Here is a 23,446-nt window from a genome sequence, read left to right on the forward strand (position 1 = left end):
TAAATTTTCTGCTTCCTCAGACCACTCACCTCTAAAATGAGACTCGAAATACTACCTACTGGGGTGAGCTAAGGATAGTAACTACCCTGGAAACGGCGCGTCCCGCCCCCAATCAGGCGGACTGAGACAGGTGGCGGGACCAGGCACAGCGCCTTCTTGAGTCCACCCTAGAACAGGACAGGAATTAGGGATTCCATACCAGCTCATGATAGAACAATCCAAAAAGTGTTTGTGTGGGAGGTGCTAGCAAAAGCTTGCAAACTCTCTGCGCCTCTCTCAGGTTTCTTTGTGTGGTCTTCTCTCCTTCCTCCTCCACACCCTGCGGTGCCAGGCCTAGGCGGGAAAGGATAAGGGAGGAGTGGACTGCCTCGCCCCTTTCTCCAGCCTGGGAGGAGCCAGCTGGCACCTCGGGCAACCGAGGACCGCTGCCCACCTCTACCGCGAGGGGTCAGCAGAGTGTTGTGGCCGCGGCCAGAGTTGGGGAGGGGGCTGGAGCGGGGTAGGGACGGCTAGGAGTGGCCGGGAGAATGCGTGTACATTTCCTCATTAAACTGTTTTTAGAACCTTGTCTGAGATTTCTTTTTTACTGTCCTGCTCCCTGAGTTGGCGACATCTCCCAAGGGAAATCCTGAAAACCTTTTATCCCTAGTCCCAGCCCAGAAGGTCTGCAGTGGTGGGTCTGGGGGCTTCCGGAACAAAGTTTGGACAGTGCCTCTCAGCCTAGGCCACGCCCAGGTAGTCCCTGGGCCACCGAGAGGTGGAGCTGGCGGGCGGGAGGGGGCAGTGGGGTGAATCATCCTGAAAAGCGTTGTAGCTCTGGGAGAGGGGGAGCTCAGCCTGGATTGGGGGACCTATCTCCTTAGCAGCCGGGCCTCTTTTTGCCAGGCGGCCATAGCCTAAACCCGGGTCGCTCTTCCTCCGGTCTGCGCGCTCCAGCTGCCACGTGCTCGAGACGCGCCCACACAGCAGAGAAACAAAGACAGCCGAGCGATGGAGCTGCCAGTAGCCGCCTCGACATTTAATAAATGAAATTCCATAGCTGGGGGTCGATCGGGGGTGAATGGGCGGCCACCGCTCGTGGGCTGTGCGCCCGGTAAAGAGCGGCCAAGCCGCTCCTTTTCATCGCCCAGCCTAGGGCCATCAAGCCCACAGACTGACTGCTTGGTGCGGGTGCAGCATGGGGCGGCAGGTGGTGCTCCCCCCGCCGCCGACCCCCACCCCCACTGCGAGGTACTTTTGCTTGCAGAAACCCCGCCAGCTGAGCGGCTGGCTGTGGGGGGAGGGGAAGCCTGCAAAAAAAAAAAAATTTTTTTTAAGGTGCGATTATAAATATACCCCGTGGATCGCGATTTCAAACAAACTTGTCAATCTGGGCTGCAGCAAAAGGCGATGGAGGCAGCTTTGCTTGTATTTCGGGTGGTGTGACTCATGAGCATTACTTGTCTCCCCCAGGGAAGCAGCCTGCCCACCCACAAGTCACTGCTGCTCTGGCACCGCTGGGATAAAATCGACCAACCCCGAACCCCTGCCCAAGGACTTTCCCTCCTCCCTCCTTGTTACTGAGCAGTACCCCCTACCCCCTTGGGAATCTTCCCTTAATTCTGTCACCACCGACCTGGCCCCCAGGCCTGGTCCTGGCCACCCGTGCCCTGTCCCCACAAGCAAAGTGCTCTGGCATTTTGCTGCTGCAGGGATGGGGGTTGGGTGCACGCGGGGCACACGTGTATGGGGGAGCATGCTCAGTGCAGGGGTGCACCCACGTGCGGCCCGCGCCTCCGCTTCCTGTCCCCCCCACCTACGCCAAGTCTCTGTGTGAAGTCCAGGAAGAAAGGCCACCACAAGAAAAGGTCCCTGTGTGTTATGTGCACACGCCCTGGACACACAAACCTGCGGTGGCCCAGAAACACCGTGGACGTATACAAGACGAAATGCCAAGTGGATATTACTGCACACAGGCACAGTGGTCACTCCTCGGGAGGTCCTTAAAAAGTGCCCAGATTCTTTCTTCCTGGGATGGAAGCATGGATGAGGTACAGATGTATTTTTAGTTGGGAGGCAGGGGAACACCTGGGCGTCCATATTGTTGGTGTCGTGCATAATCAACAAGGGTGTGACCACACACACACACCTGGACCCACAGATGAGGACACATGGGGGACCAGGACACACATGCTACCCCAGCCAGACATAGGCGGGTACCCCAAACAGCCTCTTGACGGGGAAGGGGGCCTGGGCCTCCAGCTCCTTATTCTCTTCCCTGTTCCCCAAGGGTCACTGTCCCCGGGGCCGAGCCCCCTGGACCACCCTCTACCTGGAAAGCGAAGCGGATGGGGCTGTGAGGGTAACTCACACTGCCGCGGGGCCGCAGAGTGCCAGAGCAGAGGCCAAGGCCGAAGGCGAGGCTGCCCTCTCCGGCCTGTCTAGCGGAGGCCGCGCGGCCCCTTTAAGCACCCCCGCCCCCTCCCGCCCGCGCTCCCGGCTTCCTTTCTCTGGGAGGCGCGGCCCGCAGGGCCGGGCGGCGAGGCGGGAGTGCAGGCTGCCCCTCCCCCGGTGGGCAGGGCCTGCGCCGCTTCCTGCAGGAGCGGCCCGGAGCCGCGCAGGGGGCGGAGAGAGCGAGCGGCGAGCGGCGGCGGGGCGGCGCGGGGCGGCGCGGGGCGGAGGGCGCCGGAGGGCGAGCGGGCAGGCGGGCACGGCGGGTTCCGGGCCAGCCCCGGGGGCGGACGGTTGGCCGGGCGCGCGGAGCCTAGCCGGGGCCTTGCCGGAGCGGGGCCGGGCAGCAGGGGCCGCCGCCGCCCGGGCCCGCCGCCCGCGCCCCCCACGCTGGCCCAGAGGGCTGCGGCCGCGTCGCCGCTGAGGATGTCCCGGAAGGGGCCGCGGGCGGAGGTGTGTGCGGACTGCAGCGCCCCGGGTAAGCGGGGCCGGGCCGGGGGCGGGACCGCGCAGCGAGGCCGCCGGGCAGGCGCCGGGGCCTGGCGGGAGCGCGGTGCGGGGCCGGAGGGCGGGGCGGGGCTGGGGGCTGCGGCCTCCGGCCTCGGCCCCCGCCCGGGCCACTGCGGAGCCGCGTCCTTGGCGGGAGGGCCGGCTGGGGGCCCCAGTCCCTCACGTCCGTGGACGAGCTAGGAAGGACATTCCCGGCGCCACATCCCACCCCTCAGTCTGAGAGAGGCAGGCAGCTAGCTGCCCTCCCTCCCTCCCCCCTCCCCCCCGCCACCACCTTCCATCTCTGTATCCCAACGGAAGCGCCAGCCTGGGGTGGTGGGGTGGCAGGAGGGCTGTGGCAGAGGCCAGCAAGGTTTAGGAAGTGGGGGTGAGTGTGGTTTTGTGTCATCTCAGTGCCACCCCCGCGTCTTGCACCTGCTGCTCGCATGGTCTGCGCGCCCGCTGAGGTGGCGGAGGTCAAGGGGCAGAGAACCGGGCAGATGGGCCAGGGGAGGCCTGGATAGTGTTTCCTCGTGAGCAGACGAGGGGGTGGCTCCTCCTAGGACTCCCTGCCCCTACTTCCCAAGGCGGGGGCTCCTTGCAGGGCCTGGTGCTGAGGGCCGGTACAGTCTGGGCATCTTCCTCTGAGGCATCCCTGGGAGCAACTAGCTCGGCTTTTCCTATGCACCAGTAAGGCCTGCTTGGGAAGGGGGCTTAGCATTGACCCAGCTTGGGCACAGACCCCTCCTAGCCCTCTAGCCCAGTCTGACCAGAAATGGATAGGGAACAGTACCCAAGGGCGCCTAGGTTCTGAGGATCTGGCTTCCTCGCCTGCCTCCTGGCTGTATTTACTGTGGTGTTTCCCTTCTTCCCAGCACAGTCAGATCCAGGCTGATGCGAACCCCCCACCCCTGACCTGAGGAAGTGAGGAGCAGTGACCTGAGAGGCTGCTATCTTATGATGTGGGAGGACACTGCCAGTGATGGGGCTCAGCAGCTGGCCTGGGGAAGGAAGCCCTGGCTCTTGTCCATCCTCTCTTTTAAAAAGGAGCTATCTCCCTGGGAGACCTCTGGGAAGGCTCAGTGTGTCTGTGAACTCCAGGGGGACTGTGGGCACAATTAAGTGTGAGAGTGTGAAGTGCTGTTTCATGGGCCCATAACTTCTAGCGACCCTTTGGACAGGCCCGGGGCCCCAACAGGTTGGGACCCACAGATACTCTGGTGGTTCTGATGCCTCCAGGCTAGAGAGTTTGGCACTGTGGATGCCTGGAAGAGACGTGGTACTCTGTGGGTGGTTGTGACCCTGTGACTCCTCTCAGGTCTAGAGGACCCTGAAGAAGCTATCTAGGCTTATGTGTCCTTACCCTAGTGAGCTGGAAACTGTGATCTCCTTCCCCCAACCACATGCATGTCTGGGGATGGAAGGGCTAAGAGGACAGCTTGCCTTCTATGCCTCTCCCAGGCTGGTCTATACCTATGCGGGGCAGGCATAGCATGGGGGTGGGGAGTGATTAGCAGACACCCTATCAGCTTACCCTGTGAACCATGGCAAGACTTTCCTCACTCTGGGCCTCAGTTTCCTCAATTGTGAGGTAAAGAAGTTGGAATAAAAATGGTTTTTGAGGACCATCCCATCTTGAAGTCTGTGGTCCTGATTCTCAGCCAGAGGGACATAGGGCAGAATCAGCAAGGCAGTTGTCCCTCTTTCATTGCGTTTGGCTGTGTGAAGCCTCTGGGTGCCCAGTGGGTTCAGGAAGGAGTGGTATGTATCTGATATCTTGGGACTGTCTGGTTCCTATCCATAGTCATTGTCCCACAGAGGCATTTTTGCCCCAGGTACCTCCTTTTCCCCTGATCCAGAATACAGGTCAGAAGAGGCAGGTGGTGAGAAGGTGAGGAGTGAGGTGGGCAGGGTGCTGACAAAGTCTTTACACATCACCCTACCCCAGCACCTGGCAGCAGGCACTCCCTGAGTGTTTGGATGCTTGTCAGGAACCCAGCTGGCTACCCCATTTCCCCACTGTAGGATGCAGGGAGGGGCATCCCCGGTGTGGGACTGTAGCAGTCCAGGTATGAGGCTCGAGGGTAAACAACAGTCTGGACTCCATTGGTGTATGCCTCCTACCTAGTCATAGGCTTCTCTCACTGTGAAATGGGGGGTCCAGCCCTAGGGGTGGGGCCGTGGCCTTTTTGTGGTTGGTTAATTTGGGGAGGTTAAAGAGGTGAAAGGTGAAGTGCAGGCCGACCCCAAAGGTCTTCATCCTCCCTCTGCTCCCAGGCCTGGGCATATAAGTGACAGGTGGATTTTGTAAGACAGCTGGGCATGGCCTGGCTGCTGTGGTACTACCTCATCAGGCCCCACATGTGTACCTGCCCGCCATGGAGGCAAGGGAGGGGCAGCAGTCAGGAACCCTGGAGAATGTGTTCCCCCCACGTCCCCCTCCATTCACTCTGCCACACAGTCCTGGCCCAGCTCAAGAGCCTGCTCCTCATCCCATGGGCCTCTATCTCAACCTTTCCACTGTGGTGGCACAGGAGTGAATACCTCAAGGTACCTGAAGTACCTCGGGTGGCACCTTGGATGAGCATGGATGGCCACTGGCTGGGGACATTTGGAAACCTGCAGGCTCATTTGTTTCTTCACAATGTAGATTGTTGGGTAGGGTGAATGGTGGGCTCTCTTCCTCTTTTACTGAGGTTTAATTTAGGTACAGCAGAGTTCCTGCACCTTACTGTTTAGCCTGTTGAGTTTTTACATGTCTATATACCTGCGTAACCACCACTCCAGTCAAGAGGTAGAGCATTTCCATCACTCTCTGGACCCTTCTTCTGCCCCCTCCCACTCAACAGCCCCTAAAAGTAACCGCCATTCTGACCTTTATCCCCTTGGATTAATTACTCTTAGCTGCTTTCAAGATGGTGGGCTTCTCCCTCGTGCCTAGTGACAATTTGCTCAGGAGACACTGGCCCTTAGAGCAGACCTAGAGGCTACTAATGGCTTTGGGTGATGACGTGAATTCACCTTAGTAGAGGCCTGCATGGTTAACATTATCCCAGGATCCCTCCTACCACTTGCCCACACTTCCCAGACCCCCACCCTGAAGCAGAAGCTGCCAGGAGTGTTGGCAGGATACTGAGGAGGTCACCGCATCTTCTCGCCTGGCTGGCTCAGTCAGTAGAGCATACTACTCTTGATCTCGTGAGATCAAGCCCCACACTTGGCAGTTGGGCATGGAGCCTGTTAAAACAAAAAACCCCTTATGTCCCTGTCCCTTCCACCCCAAGTTTAGTCTAGGGAGCCTCTTGGGGGCAAGAGTCCCTTAACCTTCAGCTACAATAGCCATTTGACTTTTCAGAAACTCTACCTGGCCTTAGGAACTGGCCTAAGTGGGGCTTGGGGGCTCCTGCTTGGGTAGACGCAAGGCCCCTCGGGCATGTAAGAAGTAGGTGGTGGGCTTCTCATCTGTGTAGCCCAGTGAGCTGACGCCACCGTTCCCCGGGCCAGGACAGTGCCCCCTGCTCAACCTTCCTGTTTCAGGTCATTGTGGAGGAGAGGGAGGACCCCTCCCCCAGGCTGAGTGGCTAGCAAAGCCTTGGACTACATTCCCCAAATCCTGATCTCTTCTTGGTCATTGCCATGTTCAGAGTCTCACCATGTCTGTTCTGGCTCTCGATATATGTGCAGTTTTCCCAGGCCCTGCTTCTCCGGTAGAGCCATGGGCCTGGGCTGGAGGCCTCAGGGCGGCCCATTTATGATCCTGGCCTGGGCGGCTCCCCATTTACAGGAAACCCCACCGTTTCAACAAGAGGAATTTAGGCTGCGTCATTTCCAGCTTCCTGCTTGGGCTGCCGGAGGTGGCTGGTGGCTGGCAGACCCCTAACCCCAGTGATTTGGGAGTGGGGGGAGGGAGCTTTCCATGTGCCTCACTGGGGTGCCTCACTGTTTGGGTAAAGCCTGTACTAAAGAGTGTCCTTGGGCTCCCCCTCTTGGCACAGATGGTGGATCCCTTCCTCGTGGGCCCCTGGAATCAGCTCCCAGGAAGGTGTATGGCAGGCATCTTGTTGCCCTGTTTTTGGGTAGATGCCTAAAGAAGCTCAGACCCAAAGAGCTGAACCCCCTCTTTCACTTTTTGTTTCTTCCTGTCTCCTATGGAGGGGACACTTGCTGTAGGCAGAACAAAGGCTGCACCCTGACTCGGTCTCCTTACAATTCTCCTGGAAACTTTGATGGAAGTCCTTGTGGGGAAGGGCCTGAGAATTGCCTTCTGGTTGGAGAGGCTCTCATTACCCCAAGCCTGTCCCTCCCCTGGGGGGCCCACTTCTGGACTCCCTAAGCACTCCCAGGCAAGGAAGATAGCCAGTCCCTGCTCCCCCACCCAGCACAGGGATTCCTGAGACTGGGGTGGGGGGCCCGGGCAGAGCACAGTGTCCTGCGAGACAAGCTCCCTGCCCCCACTCTCTGGAGGCACACAATGGCTGCTTTCTCCCCCGTGACCTTTCCACAGCTTAAGCTGTGTGCAGCTGTCTCCTCCCCCTCTCCCAAGGGGCCTGGGATGGGTGGCATCTCCCCTGCCCTTGAGAAGCACCCAAGGAGCTCCCACCCTATCCTGGCCCCGCTTCTTGTTTCCAAAGTTTGCTGCTCCCCAGGGAGTAAAGAGTGGCTTCCAGGGCCCTTGCCCACTTGGGCCTGACCCCTTCCAGGCAAGAACGGAGGAAAAGCAGTGGGTGTGAACATGGCGTGGCTTCTGGTGTCTACAGTGCCTGGGTCCACATCCCAACAATCCTGCTCATCAGCTGTGTGACCTTGAGCAACTGCTCTAACCTCTCTGAGCCACCATTTCCGCATTGGTAAAGCAGGGATAGCATCTCCTGCCTTGTCTGACAGTTGTGAGAGACCTCGTGCCTACAGGTCTATCTAGTACACAGTGGGTACCCACTGTTAGTTCCTTTGCCCTCTCCATCCCTGTTGAGAGGGGCTCCAGCTCAGCCCATCAGTGATGGTGGCAGGAGGCTCAGCATGAAACAGCCTCTTGCCTGCCAAGATGAGGGCAAAGGGAGGAGCCCATGGAGGATATGGTGGGTCAGGCGGGTGGCCAGTGGTTCCAGCAGAAGCCTGGGTGCAGGAGAGATGTGGCACTGACCCAGACACAGGAGTGTCTAGGATGTCTGGCGTGTAGCATCGGTGTCACATCCCCCAGAGGATTCCTGCCTCCCTGGGGAAGGCCTGGGCCAACTGTCTTGTTCCCTGGGAAAGACTGCAGGACATACCCGCTGAGTAGGCCCTGGGGACCACACATTCCTCCCCCCACCCCCTCACCCCCCAGACAGGCAAAGATGTGTAGGAAGGGGCCCAGCTGTCAGTCACCTGCTGCGAGCCTTTGGGGAAATCCCTCCTACGCCATAGCTCAGCTTCCTCCTCAGCAACCTGTGTCCCCGGCGGTCCCAGCTTCTAGGTATTTGAAGTGCGTGAGCAAAGTGCTAGTGTGGGCCCGGAGTAGGTGCCCGGCACACATTGCCGACGACCTGGCCTCCGCTGACTGTGGCTTCCCCCTTTGGCAGACCCTGGCTGGGCCTCCATCAGCAGGGGGGTGCTGGTGTGTGACGAGTGCTGCAGTGTGCACCGGAGCCTGGGCCGCCACATCTCCATTGTCAAGCACCTCCGCCACAGCGCCTGGCCTCCTACGCTGCTGCAGGTACGGGGCCAGGCTGCGTGGGCACACTTCCCCCGTACCCACACATGCTGCTCTGGATTCTGCGGCTTCCAGAGGGCAGCACCCACCTGGGCAGAACCTAACCCTGACCCTTTCCATCCATTGTGTTTGCCATGCAGATGGCGGGGGGGGCTTCTGAGACTGGGGTCTCGCAGACCGGGGCTCTCTCCGCAGCTCCGCCACTTACTAGCTTGGCCACATAGCACTGAGCAAGTTGCTTTATCTCTCTGAGCCTTGGCACACTCGCCATACAACCTGAGGTGCTGACCAGGACCCACGTGCTTGGGCGGCCCGGCTGGATGGAGGTGTGATGGTGGCAGGCACACAACAGGCCCCTTGGTACTGGTTGCAGCCACACCGGCTGCGGCCAGCACTTGGAGGTGTTTCCCCCAGTACCCAGTGCACAGTGGGCACTCTCACTTGGCACTTCTTCTCTGCAGATGGTGCACACGCTCGCCAGCAACGGGGCCAACTCCATCTGGGAGCATTCCCTGCTGGACCCCGCGCAAGTACAGAGCGGCCGGCGCAAAGCCAACCCCCAAGACAAAGTCCAGTGAGTTGTGCCGGAGGGGTGGTGGCAGGGGCTGCGTGGTGTGGGACGTGGGTCTGAGAGGTGGCGGGGGGAATAGCCTCTCCCACTCTGCCCCCCACCCATTTCATCCTCTGTGCCCCATCCAGCCCCATCAAGTCAGAGTTCATCAGGGCCAAGTACCAGATGCTGGCATTTGTGCACAAGCTTCCTTGCCGGGAAGATGACGGGGTCACTGCCAAAGACCTCAGCAAGGTTAGAGGGGCCCCACGGTGGACAGATGGGTGGGCCTCCCCTCCTGTTGCCCACAGCACCCCGAGGGCTTCTCCATCACCACTGAGCCCTAGGCCCCAAAGGCAGCCAGCCGGGTCAGGCAAGGATCGTGGGCACAGCAGGGGATGGGGATTGCGTGGTCAGCTGCATGTGGCCAAGGCCCCTCCGCCTCTAGGTGGACACAACAGGCTGCCATCCAAAAGCCGGGAAAACTTGAGGCGGTTTCTTAGCCACTCAGAGCCTCAGTTTCCTCCTCTGTAAAATGGGAAAGAAGCAACAGCATCTCCCTCATAGATAATGCCTGTTTCAAGCAGAGCCCATAGCACAGGTAGATGGTGACTGATAGCAGCTGTTAGTATTTGGCACTAAAGCCTCTGTCCTCCCTGACAACCCAACTTCATCCGGGCCCTTGGAGCTGGTAGGAGTCCCAGCAGCTGCCTAACTTGGTACGGCTTGGGGGTGGGGGGGGGGGGTGTTCACACACACTCGCTGCACGCTCTGCTCCTTGCAGCAACTGCACTCAAGCGTGCGGACGGGCAACTTGGAGACATGTCTGCGCCTGCTGTCCCTGGGTGCCCAGGCCAACTTCTTCCATCCAGAGAAGGGCACCACACCTCTGCATGTGGCTGCCAAGGCGGGGCAGACACTGCAGGCTGAGCTTCTTGTAGTGTATGGGGCTGATCCTGGCTCCCCTGATGTTAATGGCCGAACGCCCATTGACTATGCCAGGTGAGGGTCGGATGATGGGTGAGGCTTGGGCGGGTGGGGGGAGTGGACTGCTGCGGCAGGGCTGAGCCATGCCCCCTCCCCACAGGCAGGCGGGGCACCATGAGCTGGCGGAAAGGCTAGTCGAATGCCAGTATGAGCTCACTGACCGGCTGGCCTTCTATCTCTGTGGACGCAAGCCCGGTGAGCAGAACGCGGGGTGGGCCTGGCTCGGCCAGGCAGGTGGGACCCAGACACACCCCAGCAGCAGGTGCCATGGTGACCGAGCCGGCTGGGGAACAGTGTTGCTAGGCAACTGGCTCCCGTGAAATTGATGACGGCTCTGGGCTACAGCACACTGGGGTAGGGAGTGGGGGGTGGGCATCGCTTCCAGTCAGCTCCCAGGGCTCTTGGGGGTGGCCTGCCCTCATCCCTGTCCCCTGACACTTCTGGGTGCCAAGGTCTGCTCGTGGCAGTGAGGTGGGCTCCCAGCTGCTAAGGCCACCCAGCACCAGTGACTTGGCATTTTTATTTTTGTTCAGATCACAAGAATGGGCATTACATCATCCCACAGATGGCTGACAGGTGAGTGCCCACCTGATGCCCCTTCCCAGGAGCTTTTGGACACCATGTGGGTGCCTGAACCCCAGAACCTCTACCCCTCCCAGTCCCCGGGCTTTAGGGACCCCACCCCGGGTCTGGTGTACAAACATTTCAGTCAGATCCTCACTCCCTAATGCTGGGCCCTATGGCAGGGAAGGGATGTCAGCTCAGCACATGGCCAAGCACCGCCTGAGCCCCAGGCCATCACACATAGGCCTGAGTACAAGAAACACCTGCCCCAGGAGGGGTGGCTCACTGGGCTCTGCTCCAGTGGCACTCACCCCACTGTAAAATCTTAAGACGAGCCTCTGCTCTTCATTGAAAAGATGGTGGGTTCCAGGGATTTGACTAACTTTGGGCCTCCGTGGTGTGCTCAGAAATTGGGGAGGGGTGGGAGGTGGGGGCAGGGCCCGTCACAACTGAGGTGCTTCTGCCTCTGATCTGAAAAGCCTCAGCGCGCCTAGGCTGTGGGGGGACACGCACCCAGTTCACAAGATGGATGCTGGCGCCACCTGGTGGCCACATCTGAAGGCCATTTTTCCAACCTGTGCCTGCTGGCCTGGATCCGAGAGAGGAGGCTCCCTCCCTCTCCAAAGACCAGTGTGGGCAGACAGGGATTGCCAGGCCTAGGCGTCTTGAATCCTTGAACCCAGACCTACTCTGTTCTGAGACTCCAAGATTCCCTCCTACTTCTCTGGTCTTATTCTGCGGGGTGTGTGTACCTGCATGTGTCTGGTGTATGTGTTTAAACACATATGGGCATGGACTCAATGAAGGGCTAACCGAGCACCTGCCCGGTGCCAGCTGCCGTTCTTGGCCCTGAGACACACGGGTAACTCAGATATGATCTCTGCCCTTCAGGAGCTCACAGTCCAGGGAAGGAGGCAGCCTGGTCAGATAGCTGTAGTTCAGTGTGGGGAGTACAGCAGAAGTAAAGGCATAAATGGTATAAGTGAGAAATGCTGTGCCAGGACCTGCAGGGAGTCATGTGGCTGGAGCATAGTGTGAGAAGCAGGGAATCCCAGGAGCAGCACTGGACTGGAAACAGGCGAGAGAATGGCGAGTCCTGTGAGCCCCAAGAAGAGCAGAGAGGTTCCAAGCCCGGATAGGTCAGCTCTGCCATTTGCTGGCTGTGTGACTTCAGGCAGGCTACTTAACCTCTCTGAGGCTTAGTTACCTCCTGGGAGTAAAGGCAACAGTACCTACGTTTTCTGGGCTGTTGACAGGATTAAAATAAGATAATGCACACTAAACACGTAGTGTATTTTTTAAGGAAGTTTTTTATTAAAGTACGGTTGAAGTATCCATACATGTGTTTTGTCATTAAGATGTTTTTAAGGCCAAGGGTAGTGTGGCCCAACGTGTCAAAGAGATGACCCAGGCTGCTGGGTGGAAAAAAAGGGTTGTAGGGGCAAGACTGGAAGTGGGAAGACGGATGAAGAAACTTGCAAAGGCCCAGGCAAAGAGGGATCGATGGCAGAACCAGAGAAAACTTGGCTGGGGCTTGAGGCTGAGGGAGGTTTCTGGTGACTCCTAGAAGCAGACGCTGGTGCTGGGTGAGTGGGTCACAGAGGGAGAGAGCAGGCTGGTCTAGGAGCAGGTTGGGAGGGGAGAGGAGTTCGTTTTGCACCCTCCGGGTCTGGCGTATACACGGAGATGGGTCTGAGCTTGCCGTGGAAGGCACGTGGGGCCCTGCTCCTGGGTAATCGCTGCCTCTGTCCTATTCTTTCCTCTGCTGCCTTTCTCTGGACTTAGATCTCGGCAAAAGTGCATGTCTCAGAGGTATATGGTGCCTGCCTCGGGAGCAGGCTCTGGGGGTTGGGGGCAGGGTGGGGGGCGGCATCTGGTGTGCAGCATCTGGGATGTTGTCTTCCTGGGATCCCTGCATGTTTGGGAGTCACAAGTGGGGGCCTGGTCACCTCTCCTGTCTGCCCATTCTCATCTCCCTCCTCCTTCCACAGCCTAGACCTGTCCGAGCTGGCCAAAGCTGCCAAGAAGAAGCTGCAGGCGGTGAGTCCACTTGGATGGGCTCCTACTACTTGGAGCTGTCCTCACCTCTGAGCCTCGACCCCTACGATTGCTCCTCCTTCCTCTGATGGTCTCCTTTTCCAAGGGTTTGACCTGCCCCTCACTCTGTCTTCCCTGCTCTCTTTCCCCCACCTCCCCACCCCTGGTCTTTGACCCTGGCTCTGCCCTCCGTAGGCTCCCTGGGCCCTAGCTCCACCTCTGACCTACCAGGGCACTAACTGGTCTGATCTGGTCTCCCTTCCATCCTCTCCCACCTTGGAGCTTGGCAGAGAGACCCCTGCCCCAGTTTCCAGTTCTGAGATTGTGGGGGCTGGGCAGCATAAAGGACACAAGCCACTTCCCACATCTTAGGACATCCTGGTTGACCTGGCCTTGTCAGCACTGGGGACCAACTGATTTGACAAAGACTGGGTCCCCCTTTTGTCTCTAGCTCAGCAACAGGCTTTTTGAGGAACTTGCCATGGATGTGTACGACGAGGTAGACAGAAGAGAAAATGACGCTGGTGAGCCAAGAGGGCATCTGAGGCTGAGGGTGGATGAGACACGGGTACCTACCCACCTGCTGGGGAAGGGCTGGGACCTGGTGTGGCTCTTGGGGCCTTTTGCTGGGACTAAGAAGGGAGGCCTGAGGTTGGTCTGCTCGGCAGGTCTGCCTCTCCACCCCTGCTGGCTGTGAGCAGCCCGGGCAGCCTCCCCAGCCAGGCGGAGCGTGCTGAGCTGGAGGCAGCCAGCCTGCTCCTCCGCCCCCACCCCTGGACTGGGGCTCATCTCTGCTCTGGCTGCCTCCCACTTTGGCTCACTCCCCAGTCCCACTCCACCCCCCCCTACATCACTCCTTCCTGGCCACAGCCAGATTCCAGCCCAAACCCTGGGCTGAGCCTGGCAAGGAGGAGTCGCCTCATTCTGTTCGTCGTCATCGGCCTGGCCAGTCTTGCTGGCCTCGCCCAGCCCAGCCCTGCCCCAACCTTGCCTCCGGTGTCTGAAGACCACCCCTGGTTTGAACACCAGCACTTGGTGGACGTGGGGAGGATTGAGGAAGGCTGTGCTCAGCACATCCCCACCTCCACCCCGTGGGCCTGGCCACCGTGGACGCTCTGGATGATCTGCTCCCTGCTCCTCCCCCCCTCCTCCTCCTCCCCCAGTGTGGCTGGCTACCCAGAACCACAGCACCCTGGTGACGGAGCGCAGCGCTGTGCCCTTCCTGCCTGTGAACCCCGAGTACTCGGCCACGCGGAATCAGGTGAGGGGGCCGGACAGGGGCCTCTCCTCCCCTGCTGGGGTCGCCAGCTTTGCGGGCCCTGCCCTTCCTCACCGGCTGTTGTGTGGGCTTCTGCCTGGGCCTGCTCTTCTCCTCCCCTGGCCTAGGCCTCTCTCAGGGCCCTGCTAGCACTGGGATTTGGGATTTGGGGGAAAGTTTTTTTTTAAGCTCTTCGTGAGCAGCTTCTGGGGGACATTCCAGCCTCTTCTTGGGAGCTCCCCAGGCACCCAGAATCTGGCCGGGTGAGCCAGGTAGCAGGGGACGGCCTTGCTTTGTTCCCACACCCATCTATCAGCTGTAAGGGAGCCCGTCATGCAGGCTGGGTTCTTTCTGCCTACCAGGGGCGACAGAAGTTGGCCCGCTTCAATGCCCGAGAGTTTGCCACCTTGATCATTGACATTCTCAGCGAGGCCAAGCGGAGACAGCAGGGCAAGAGCCTGAGCAGCCCCACAGGTGGGAAGGGTGTGGCTAGGGCTGAGGGCAGTGGGTGTTTTTCTAGTATATTCTTTCATGGCTCCCTTTTGGGGTGGCATGATGGAAGGGTCGTGTGGCAGAATACTGAGTAACTGGACTATGTCCTCAGACAACCTTGAGCTATCCGCGCGGAGCCAGAGTGACCTCGACGACCAGCACGATTACGACAGTGTGGCCTCAGACGAGGACACGGACCAGGAGCCCCTGCGCAGCGCCGGTGCCACTAGGAACAACCGTGCCCGGGTCTGAGCACTGCCCCTCCCCGGGCCTCCATTAAGGCCCGGCTCTATCCCCTTGTAGCCCAGGGCTTCAGGGACTAGTGGGCTGGTTATGGCCTCGAGAACAGTCTTCTGTGGGCATTCACCCCCTGCCCCTGATGGCTAACCAGCTTCTTTCTCACTCTGCAGAGCATGGACTCCTCAGACCTGTCCGATGGGGCCGTGACGCTGCAGGAATATCTGGAGCTGAAGAAGGCTCTGGCTACCTCTGAGGCAAAGGTGCAACAGCTCATGAAGGTCAACAGCAGCTTGAGTGATGAGCTCCGGAGGCTGCAGAGGGAGGTAAGGGCTGCAGCATTGGTGGGAGTGCCCAGGTCGGAGACGATCCTCCGCTCCCAGAGGTGGGGTGCTGCCTGGATCCTCTGGAGTTTCTGACATCACTGTCCACTCTCAGATCCACAAGCTGCAGGCAGAGAACTTGCAGATCCGGCAGCCACCCGGGCCAGTGCCCACACCCCCACTGCCCAGCGAGCGGGCAGAACACACACCCATGGGGCCTGGCGGGAGTGCCCATCGCAGGGACCGCCAGGCCTTCTCCATGTATGAACCAGGCTCTGCCCTGAAGCCCTTTGGGGCCCCGCCTGGGGATGAGCTCTCTACCCGGCTACAGCCTTTCCACAGCACTGTGAGTTGCCTGTGGGTCTCAAGGATTGGGGGGAACAGAGGGCTGGGGCTGCCGCAGGACCCTCCGTGACACCTGTGCCAATCCCCAGGAGCTGGAGGATGATGCCATCTATTCAGTGCATGTCCCTGCTGGCCTTTACCGGGTAAGTAGGGCCTGGAGGAAGCGGATCCATTTCCGCAGATAGGTCTTGAGCCCCAGTGGGTGTCAGGCTTTGTGCTGCTGCTGGGCACAGGAATGACTAGATATACCTGGTCCCTACCCTCACTGCCGGGAAGCTGGAAGGCGGGTGGCAGGGAGGAGAGACTGACTCCAGTCTTCCTGGGTTTCAGATCCGGAAGGGGGTGTCAGCCTCAGCCGTGCCCTTCACTCCCTCCTCCCCACTACTGTCCTGCTCCCAGGAAGGAAGCCGCCATACGGTAATGTTCCAATCCCCAAGGGCCCAAGGGGACAGGTGATGGGCTGTGTGGGTCTGTGAATGTGAACCTCACCCACTACCCCTTCCCTGATCCTCCAGAGCAAGCTTTCCCGCCACGGCAGTGGTGCTGACAGTGACTATGAGAACACGCAAAGCGGGGACCCACTGCTTGGGTGAGACACCCCAGGGAAGAAGGCTGACTGGGCGCTGGAGGATCTGTGAGGGTACAGGCAAGCGGCTTACCACTGGAATGTCTCTCTCTAACCCTGACCTCAGACTGGAGGGGAAGAGGTTTCTTGAGCTGGGCAAGGAAGAAGACTTCCACCCAGAGCTGGAAAGCCTGGATGGAGACCTTGACCCTGGGCTTCCCAGCACAGAGGATGTCATCCTGAAGACGGAACAGGTCACCAAGAACATCCAGGAATTGTTGCGGGCTGCCCAAGAATTCAAGCATGACAGGTAAAGGGCTCACAGCAGCCCCTGGGTGTTGCAGAGGGCAAGGGGGTGGGGGGTGACCAATGTTCTGTCCCCTGCAAACCCTGCCGATATTTCCCCTCCCCTGCCCCCACAGCTTCGTGCCCTGCTCGGAGAAGATCCATTTGGCTGTGACGGAGATGGCCTCTCTCTTCCCAAAGGTACAGGGGCCAGAGAGAAGAGCAGGAATGGAAGGCTCTCAGGGCGGGGCAGGTGTAGGGAATGTGACCACTACCTGGGTGGAGACGAGGGAGGACACACTGGGCCATGTTCATGGCTCATGGTTTGAAGTCCAAGGCCCAACTCCCTCCTCCCCCTCCCTAGAGGCCAGCCCTGGAGCCTGTGCGCAGCTCACTGCGGCTGCTCAATGCCAGCGCCTACCGGCTGCAGAGTGAGTGCCGGAAGACAGTGCCCCCGGAGCCTGGCGCCCCTGTGGACTTCCAGCTGCTGACTCAGCAGGTGATCCAGTGCGCCTATGACATCGCCAAGGCTGCCAAGCAGCTGGTCACCATCACCACCCGAGAAAAGAAGCAGTGACCACTCTCCCTGCACCCTCACCTGCACTGGGACCTCACTGGCCATGGGAGCTGGGCCACTCCAGACACTAATCCCCACCCCAACGGAGCCGCTGGCACAAGTGCCCTTAGTGCTGCCACTGTCCCCTGGCAGCCAGGCGCCCTGGTGCCCGCCCCCCTCAAGTCCCCAAGGATGGGGAGGTGGGGTGGCAGGAGCTTCTGTCCCCCACATTCCATGCACCTCCCCCTGTACATAGCATCCCCCCCTTCTAGTGTGCAGGGGCCTCTAAGGCATCACTCCCAGCCCCTTCCCCTCTGGGGCACCCTCAGCAAAGGGTCGGGTGGGGACACTCCAAGTGAGGCCAGTTCCCCCTACAGGCACCCCACCCCCATGAGCCAGTTCAGCCCTGTTGGGGGCTGAGCCGGGGGCATCCCCTCCTTTGTACATAATCTCTGTGGATGTCCCCTGCCCTGTAGCCACCAACCCCCCTGCTGCTCTCCTTTAATGCCAAACGGCCCCTGCCTAGGGCACAGGCCCCAAACCTGTGTTCCCAGGGTCCCTAGCAGCAAACACTGGAAAATCTTTTTTTTTTTTTCTCTCCTCTTCCACCCCTTAATTTTAACATTGTGGTAACTGAGTGTCCCTGCGTGCCTGTGTGTGCGTGTGCGGGGCGGCAGTGCCGTTCCGGAGGCCTGGCCCATCTGGAGTTTTGTGAAGGGTGAGGGGACCAGGGCAGCAGGACCAGAGTTAGGGGTCAGTCCCCCACTCTCCCATCCTGGGGCCAGGGACTGCTGGTAAATCATCTGGGGTCCTACCCATTGCCTTCCCCCATCGGTCCCCTTCTCTATGAACTTACAAAAAAAAAAAAAAAACAAAAAAAAACACTTCCCTGCATCTCTCCTCCCCCCCCCTCCCTTGTGGAGGGGGCTGTGCTGGCTGGGGCAGAGAACTGAGCACCTGAGCCTGGGGCTGGCTCCCCGGGGTCCCTGACTCAGCTGAGAGCCCCCTCCTATAACCTCTGAGAGGCCAGCACCTGCCCTGCAGTCTCTGGGTATCTGGAATCTGGGCAGCAGCCTGGGAAGGCTGGAGAGGCAGATGGCCGTGCCTACCAGCCCTTCTCTCTGTCCTGCCTCTGCCCTAGGGGCCAGGCTGTACCTGTGTGGTGGTGGGTGGGCTGACTGTCAAGACGTGTGTCATGTACATTTGTATCAAAAATAAATAAGTGACCATGTGCTGTTGCTAGTGTTGTAAGAATTTGGGGGTGGGGAGGTGACAGACATGAAAGGGACAAAGACAGACCTGGCAAGAGCATGAAACAAATGAAGACTACAGCTGCTCCAGACCTGGAACTTGCAAGGAAAGCCCTTGTGTTCTAGAAAAGAAGCTGGGAAATAAAAGTGTCAGTAACTACCACCACCACCACTTTCTCCCTCCCCACCGTTGATCCTACCACACTCCTAAAACTCTGGCTGAGGCCAGGAAGGCTGGAGGAGGCAGGCTGGTGGGTGCCTAACTTGATTTTGTAAGCACCCACTTCAAACAAAACCTAAGTGGCCGAGGACAGTGTCCTGGCTGGGAGTGTCTGTGTGGCAGAGACACAAGCTCAACGCCAAACTCTACCAAAATAATTTAATTAGAAACACAGCCCATCCCTCCCCCACCCCCGCCGCCCCCAGCCAACCACACCTTAAGAACAAGCCCGTTTGCAATGCTTAGGCAGTTGCAATGCTCCATCTGGCCACCAGGGGGCGGTCCTGCGCAGGGTCCACGTGGCAGAGGTCGCGGCCTCACCAGGCGCGGCGAAACCAAAGCCGCCAAAGTGGCAGGGCTCGGGTCAAGTCAGTCGGAGCTATCCCCATCCGGGCCGCTGTCCGGCGTGGGCGGGAGGAGGGGTCTCCGGCGGGAGCGCTTGACCCGGCGCGGGGGCATCAGTAGCCTCCGCTTCAGCACAGCTACGGGCAGGGTGGGGAAGGGTCGGTGATCGGCAGGGATGCCCTGGAGGTCCAGGGCTGGGTTGGGTGGGTAAGGAGGCTTAACTTCTCACCAGCCACCGTGTCCTGGCTGTCCGCTGTGGGCTCCCAGTAGATGCTATCCCCCCGTCGGAAGTTTCGGTGCAGCCGTGTGCAGAGCGTGGCCAGAGTGAGCAGCACTAACAGGAAGGTCAGGGCCATGGCCGCCCAAGCAGCCTCCTCCGTGCGGGGGGTAGGGCCCCGGGCTACCCGCGGGGGCACTGCTGCCCGAGGGGCTGGGGAAGCCTCACTTGGACAGGTACAGCCCCCTGGGCTGCTTTGCCCTTTGAGCACTTGAGCCTCTAGCCTGGAGCTGGCATTGCCTCTGGGCCCCTCATGCATCAAGGGGAGAGTGGGCACAGATGGGGCATCACTCCCCTCACCCCGGGCTGCCGGCATGGGCTGCTTGGCCTCCAAGCTCCGTGGAGAGGCAGGGGGGAGCCTCAGGGCTGAGGGCGTGGGCTGGAGACCGAGAGCGGCCCGCAGCCCACGCCTCTTGGCACCGCCAGGAGAGAGGTGCCTGGACCCTCCAGCTGCCTCCTCCACACCTGGGGGCCGCCAGCTCCGCAGGGTAAAAGCCAAAGCTGGGGCCTTTGGGGAGAGAGACAGCAGTCACCGTTTTCCTGCCCAGATAACCCAAGGACCCCACCACCAACCAAGCCCAGCACCCCTCACCTGCAGACACCCTCTCCGGCACAGCCTCCCTCTACCTGGCCTTGGCACCAAGGGAGAAGACCCAGAAAGACCGTCAGCGCAGAACCATGCCTTCTCCTTCCTCAGCCTCCTCCGCCGCCGCCGCCTCTTCAGCCAGTGGGCAGCCCAGGCTGGCTCTATCCATGCCATCTCCAGCACCACCCCACATGCTGCCAGCACCAAGGGCTAGGAAAGCAGAACTAAGTTGAAGGTGGGGAGCCAGCAAGAGGAAGTCCCTGAATTTTCCTTTCCTGCACATGGGGCTGCAGCCTCTGCCAGTGCGAAACAGCGACCTTTCATCAACTGCTTACCCGCTCCTGAGTAAGGCTGGAGTCCGGGGCCAGTGAGGGCTGGGCCACACAAACGTGGGCCAGGAGGGCAAGCTGGAGCTTCAGCCAAGGGTGGGCACAGGGGTGGTAGAGGAAGGTGACATCCTCAGCCTGGAGTAATGGCATGGAGACATTAAGCCAGGCCAGATGACTCTCTGAGAATCCCAAGTTCTCCCGTCCTGGAGACCAGCTTTATTAAAGGGATTTCCAAGGCAGCCAGATGACCCACCGTCGGGGCTCAGGAAAGGACAAAGAGCCCTGGGTGCTGGTGAGCATTCCCTTCTGCCTCTGAGCATTTTCACCCCTCCTCTCCCTCAAATGCCACACCTCAAAGCTCACAGCTTCCATGACAGCAAGCCTGGTTAGCGCTGTCAGAACACACTCTTCAGCTGTATCTCTCTGCACCTGTGACAGTGGCTCTACGGGTCCCCAGTCTAGACTGTAAGCATCCCCCAAATGGAGACCAGGTCTCCTATCTACTGATCTACCTATATATTCAATCTTCCCCAAACATCCAAATTCAGGGCACTCAGGCAGCAGGTGCACGGTTCCACGATGCAAACACTTCATCAATTACTAATTATTTTTGATTGTGCTGACCTAATGCTCCACACTGTGCCAGATGTTACAGGAGATGCCAAAAGACGCCTGGACTCTGCTTGCGGGAAATGTAGAGGAAACTCAGGGCAATAGAACTAATGCAAATGAAAGAACTAATAGAACTCAAAGTGATTAGCCATTAAGTTGTAAGAGAGAAGTTGTAAGCATTACATGAATTTGGAGAAGGTGATGAATAAGGGCTGATGTGATCAGGCAAGTTCTCAAGAAAGAGCTGACTCTTGCACTGGGCTTTGGAGGTGGATGGGATGGATGGCAGGAGGGCAGGGAGCTGCCCACTCCAGCTTCTAGTCAGGATAGGCCAGGTGTGGAGAGTAAGTGGCATTAAAGGAACAGCAGTGGGAATAAGCCTGACACTCACACGTGTGGTGGACAGACCAAGATGACTGGAAAAGAACCAAAGATTTGGGGAGGTCAGACAAGGCCTGAAAAGCTGGGGGTGGGAGCGAGGGGTCGGTTGGATAGGACCATGATAAGACGAGAAATAAGATATTGAAGGTATCCAAACAGTGGAATGACTTAATGAAAGGGCTGTTTGAGGGAAGGAATCAGGTGGGTGGCATGAGGTTTCTTGGCCAGAAGCTATGACAAGGTTTTAAAAAAAAAGTTAGGGGCGCCTGGGTGGCTCAGTCAGTTAAGCCTCCGACTTCAGCTCAGGTCACAATCTCACAGTCCGTGAGTTCGAGCCCCGCATCGGGCTCTGTGCTGACGGCTCAGAGCCTGGAGCCTGCTTCAGATTCTGTGTCTCCCTCTCTCTCTGCCTCTCCCCTGCTCATGCTCTGTCTCTCTCCGTCTCAAAAATAAAAACATTAAAAAAAAATTTTTTTTTTTAAGTTAGATATTTCAAAAGGAAAACCAAAGGGACAGGGAAGGTATCTGACCACTGGCCTCGAAAACAGAGAGGCAGCCACGCAAGGTGAAGCCACGGTCTGGTGCCCAGTAACTGAGGCACACTCTTTACCTCATACAGCTTCCTACTTCCCAAAGTGCTATCACACACACTTCATTTAGTCCTGGGGAGGTGGGACATTATTAACAGCCCCTCTTAAGAAAACTGGGGCTCAGAGAAGTCAGGAGACTCTCCACAGTCACACAGCAGAGTTGGGGCATGGGTTGTTTTTTTGCCACTAGGGCCAGAGTTCCCCCTGCAGCCTCCTGCCCACGGGCAGACAGCTACTGGACAGCATTCCTGACACAGCACTGCAGACGACAGAGGCTTGTGGCTCACTGTCCCGGGCCTAAGAACACTGAGGGAACTGGTGAAGAATGGAGCTGGTGAGCAGAAAAAGTGGAGGAAGCCTGCAAGGAGCTCGCTGTTTCGGGGGCAGACACCAAGGATGGCTCCCTGCTTGTACTTACCGGCCATGGGCTCATCCGCGTGTAGGTCAGTCTTGGTGACACCTATGCACGAGGGGAAAAGGAGGGCTTAGAGCAGCTGGGGCTCCGCCTGCGGGTGGGGAGGGGACAGCAGGCCCCACCCGGCCAGGCTGGGATGGAGACGCTGGCAACTGAGGGCCAGAGGAACCGGCAGAGGTCCTCAGAGGGTGACGGTGGAGGGTGCAGCGAGGCCAGAGCGGGGCTGCACTACCCCTTCACACCCCTCTCTCCCATCCCCCGCCAAGCTCCTACCTGTGGGGGCAGAGGCCACGGGCCCTCGGGACAACTGGCCCCCGCTTCCTCCTCTGGCTCAGCTACCACCTGTGGGTCCAAGGCACAGAACTGGGAGAACTAGCCTCGGTGTGGGCCCTGCCCTCTCCCTCCCAGGCCCAGCCAGTCAGGGGAGGACTCCTAGTTCCCCCTCCACGCGCCACTCCTTCCAGGACCAACTTTCAACAAAGCGCTTTGAGATCTCAGGCCGAAGCCTGCTCAAGAGCGGGTTGCCTTACCTCACTGGGACCCAGGAGCCCCGCAAGGGCTGCCAGAAGCAGCAGCTGGGGCGAAGGCGGCTGAGGCGCCATCCCGGCGGCCCGGGGCTCGGCCCGAAGTCCCACAAGCCAGAGAACGCGCGCCCCCTCCCTCCCCGCGCCCCCGCGCGCGCGCCCACGTAGATCCCGGGATCGCGCGCGCGCGCACCCTCCCGCCCCCACCCGCACACGACTCCCAAGATCTCGCGCCTCCCGCCTCGCCCCGCCCCCGCAGCTGCGTACTACTCTCGCCCCGCCTCCGCCCCGCCCCAATACCCGCCCACAACCACCGACCTTGCGCGCACGCGTCGTAAGCCCGAAGCCGGAAAAGTTTTGCGTAGGAACCCTGCCCAAGCGCACGGCGCTGCAGCACAGGCGGGGACCTCTCCTTCACCCGCGCTTCAGTCCCAGCGCGTCTCCACGGCCTGCGGAGGGCAGCTGCAGTGCTTGGGTGGGATCATGGAGCCAGGCGAAGGGCGGGAAGTGGGATCCCAGTGGACCGAGCGGCCCAGGAGGGAAGACGGGTACGCTCCTCCCGCAAACCCGCTTCATACACGTCAGTGTGACCTGCAACTAGAAGAGGGGCAGAATCATGAAGTCCGAGCTGCGGGAGGAAGAGCGTCCCCGCTCTAGAGCTTCACCTTCAGCCCATTCCACTCGTGCCCTCGCAAATAGGGCCCGAACCCAGAGGAGCTTCGGAGGGTCTCAGGCCACGACCCTCCCTAGGCCCAGAAGTCCGTGGAAACTGAAGCCGGGCCTGGGGCTGCTTTGTTTCTCCCATGCCCGCCTCCGCTCTTGTCGTCGTTAGTTCACCGATGGCTGGCATGTGCCCAGGGAGACATCTGTCACCGTGAGATGGAGTCACAGGCTTCGCCCCCAGCAGGGAGCGCTGGCCGGACCTCCCCTGCAGGGGGGCGCCGGTTCTGCTGTCTTCTTTCCAATGCCCTTCTCCTTGGCCCGACTCAGGATTTTGACGAAAGAAGGGAACGTGGGTGGAGGATGAGGGTTGAAATGCCCAACCTCAAATTAGAAGTAGAGCGAGAACGGGTTATTTCTAAATAGAGCAAGAACGTGACCTACAGGGGG

At 59.5% G+C, this 23,446-nt stretch overlaps 2 protein-coding genes across 9 annotated transcripts; one reads left to right on the top strand and one right to left on the bottom strand.

Annotated features, from left to right (window-relative positions):
- Positions 1–2,675: 2,675 nt before the first annotated feature.
- On the top strand, positions 2,676–18,038 carry GIT1 (GIT ArfGAP 1). 2 transcript variants are annotated; one of them, XM_023244607.2, is made up of 21 exons: positions 2,676–2,908; positions 8,478–8,611; positions 9,070–9,182; positions 9,308–9,413; positions 9,943–10,160; positions 10,246–10,340; positions 10,679–10,721; positions 12,495–12,521; positions 12,701–12,749; positions 13,198–13,270; positions 13,910–14,007; positions 14,367–14,478; positions 14,609–14,742; positions 14,907–15,059; positions 15,172–15,402; positions 15,491–15,544; positions 15,732–15,818; positions 15,917–15,990; positions 16,094–16,276; positions 16,389–16,452; positions 16,616–18,038. In XM_023244607.2, exons 1-21 carry the CDS (start codon positions 2,857–2,859, stop codon positions 16,826–16,828), a joined length of 2,313 nt encoding a protein of 770 aa, XP_023100375.1. In that variant the 5' UTR covers positions 2,676–2,856; the 3' UTR covers positions 16,829–18,038. The 2 variants fall into 2 exon arrangements, with proteins under 2 accessions (XP_023100375.1, XP_023100374.1); XM_023244606.2 differs by lacking the exon at positions 12,495–12,521 and having other exon boundaries at positions 2,735–2,908.
- On the bottom strand, positions 17,350–22,788 carry TP53I13 (tumor protein p53 inducible protein 13). 7 transcript variants are annotated; one of them, XR_006589740.1, is made up of 8 exons: positions 22,343–22,501; positions 22,086–22,154; positions 21,816–21,857; positions 19,821–19,949; positions 19,492–19,695; positions 18,852–19,407; positions 18,494–18,759; positions 17,350–18,191 (listed from the first exon to the last, which is right to left on the bottom strand). XR_006589740.1 is itself a non-coding variant. In XM_019817426.3 (7 exons), the coding sequence occupies exons 3-7, from the start codon at positions 21,828–21,830 to the stop codon at positions 18,647–18,649; spliced, it is 1,017 nt and encodes a 338-aa protein (XP_019672985.2). In that variant the 5' UTR covers positions 21,831–21,857; positions 22,086–22,154; positions 22,655–22,788; the 3' UTR covers positions 18,453–18,646. The 7 variants fall into 7 exon arrangements, 6 of the variants coding, with proteins under 6 accessions (XP_019672984.2, XP_019672986.2, XP_044900856.1 ...); XM_019817426.3 differs by lacking the exons at positions 17,350–18,191; positions 22,343–22,501 and adding an exon at positions 22,655–22,788 and having other exon boundaries at positions 18,453–18,759; XM_003996464.5 differs by lacking the exon at positions 17,350–18,191 and having other exon boundaries at positions 18,453–18,759.
- Between the last annotated feature and the right edge of the window lie 658 nt (positions 22,789–23,446).

Source organism: Felis catus, chromosome E1 (assembly GCF_018350175.1).
Source record: "Felis catus isolate Fca126 chromosome E1, F.catus_Fca126_mat1.0, whole genome shotgun sequence".
NCBI classification, from domain to species: domain Eukaryota; kingdom Metazoa; phylum Chordata; class Mammalia; order Carnivora; family Felidae; genus Felis; species Felis catus.

Bases quoted from the DNA above. Each gene is read 5' to 3' on its own strand.
- TP53I13 (XM_003996464.5), bottom strand. From the start codon at position 22,414: ATGGCGCCTCAGCCGCCTTCGCCCCAGCTGCTGCTTCTGGCAGCCCTT. The intron at 22,155-22,342 runs GTAAGGCAACCC...TTGGACCCACAG, and splicing joins GGCTCCTGGGTCCCAGTGAG to GTGGTAGCTGAGCCAGAGGA. The intron at 19,408-19,491 runs GTGAGGGGTGCT...CTCTCCCCAAAG, and splicing joins GCCGGAGAGGGTGTCTGCAG to GCCCCAGCTTTGGCTTTTAC.
- GIT1 (XM_023244607.2), top strand. From the start codon at position 2,857: ATGTCCCGGAAGGGGCCGCGGGCGGAGGTGTGTGCGGACTGCAGCGCC. The intron at 15,991-16,093 runs GTGAGACACCCC...CCCTGACCTCAG, and splicing joins AGCGGGGACCCACTGCTTGG to ACTGGAGGGGAAGAGGTTTC. The intron at 16,453-16,615 runs GTACAGGGGCCA...CCCCCTCCCTAG, and splicing joins TGGCCTCTCTCTTCCCAAAG to AGGCCAGCCCTGGAGCCTGT.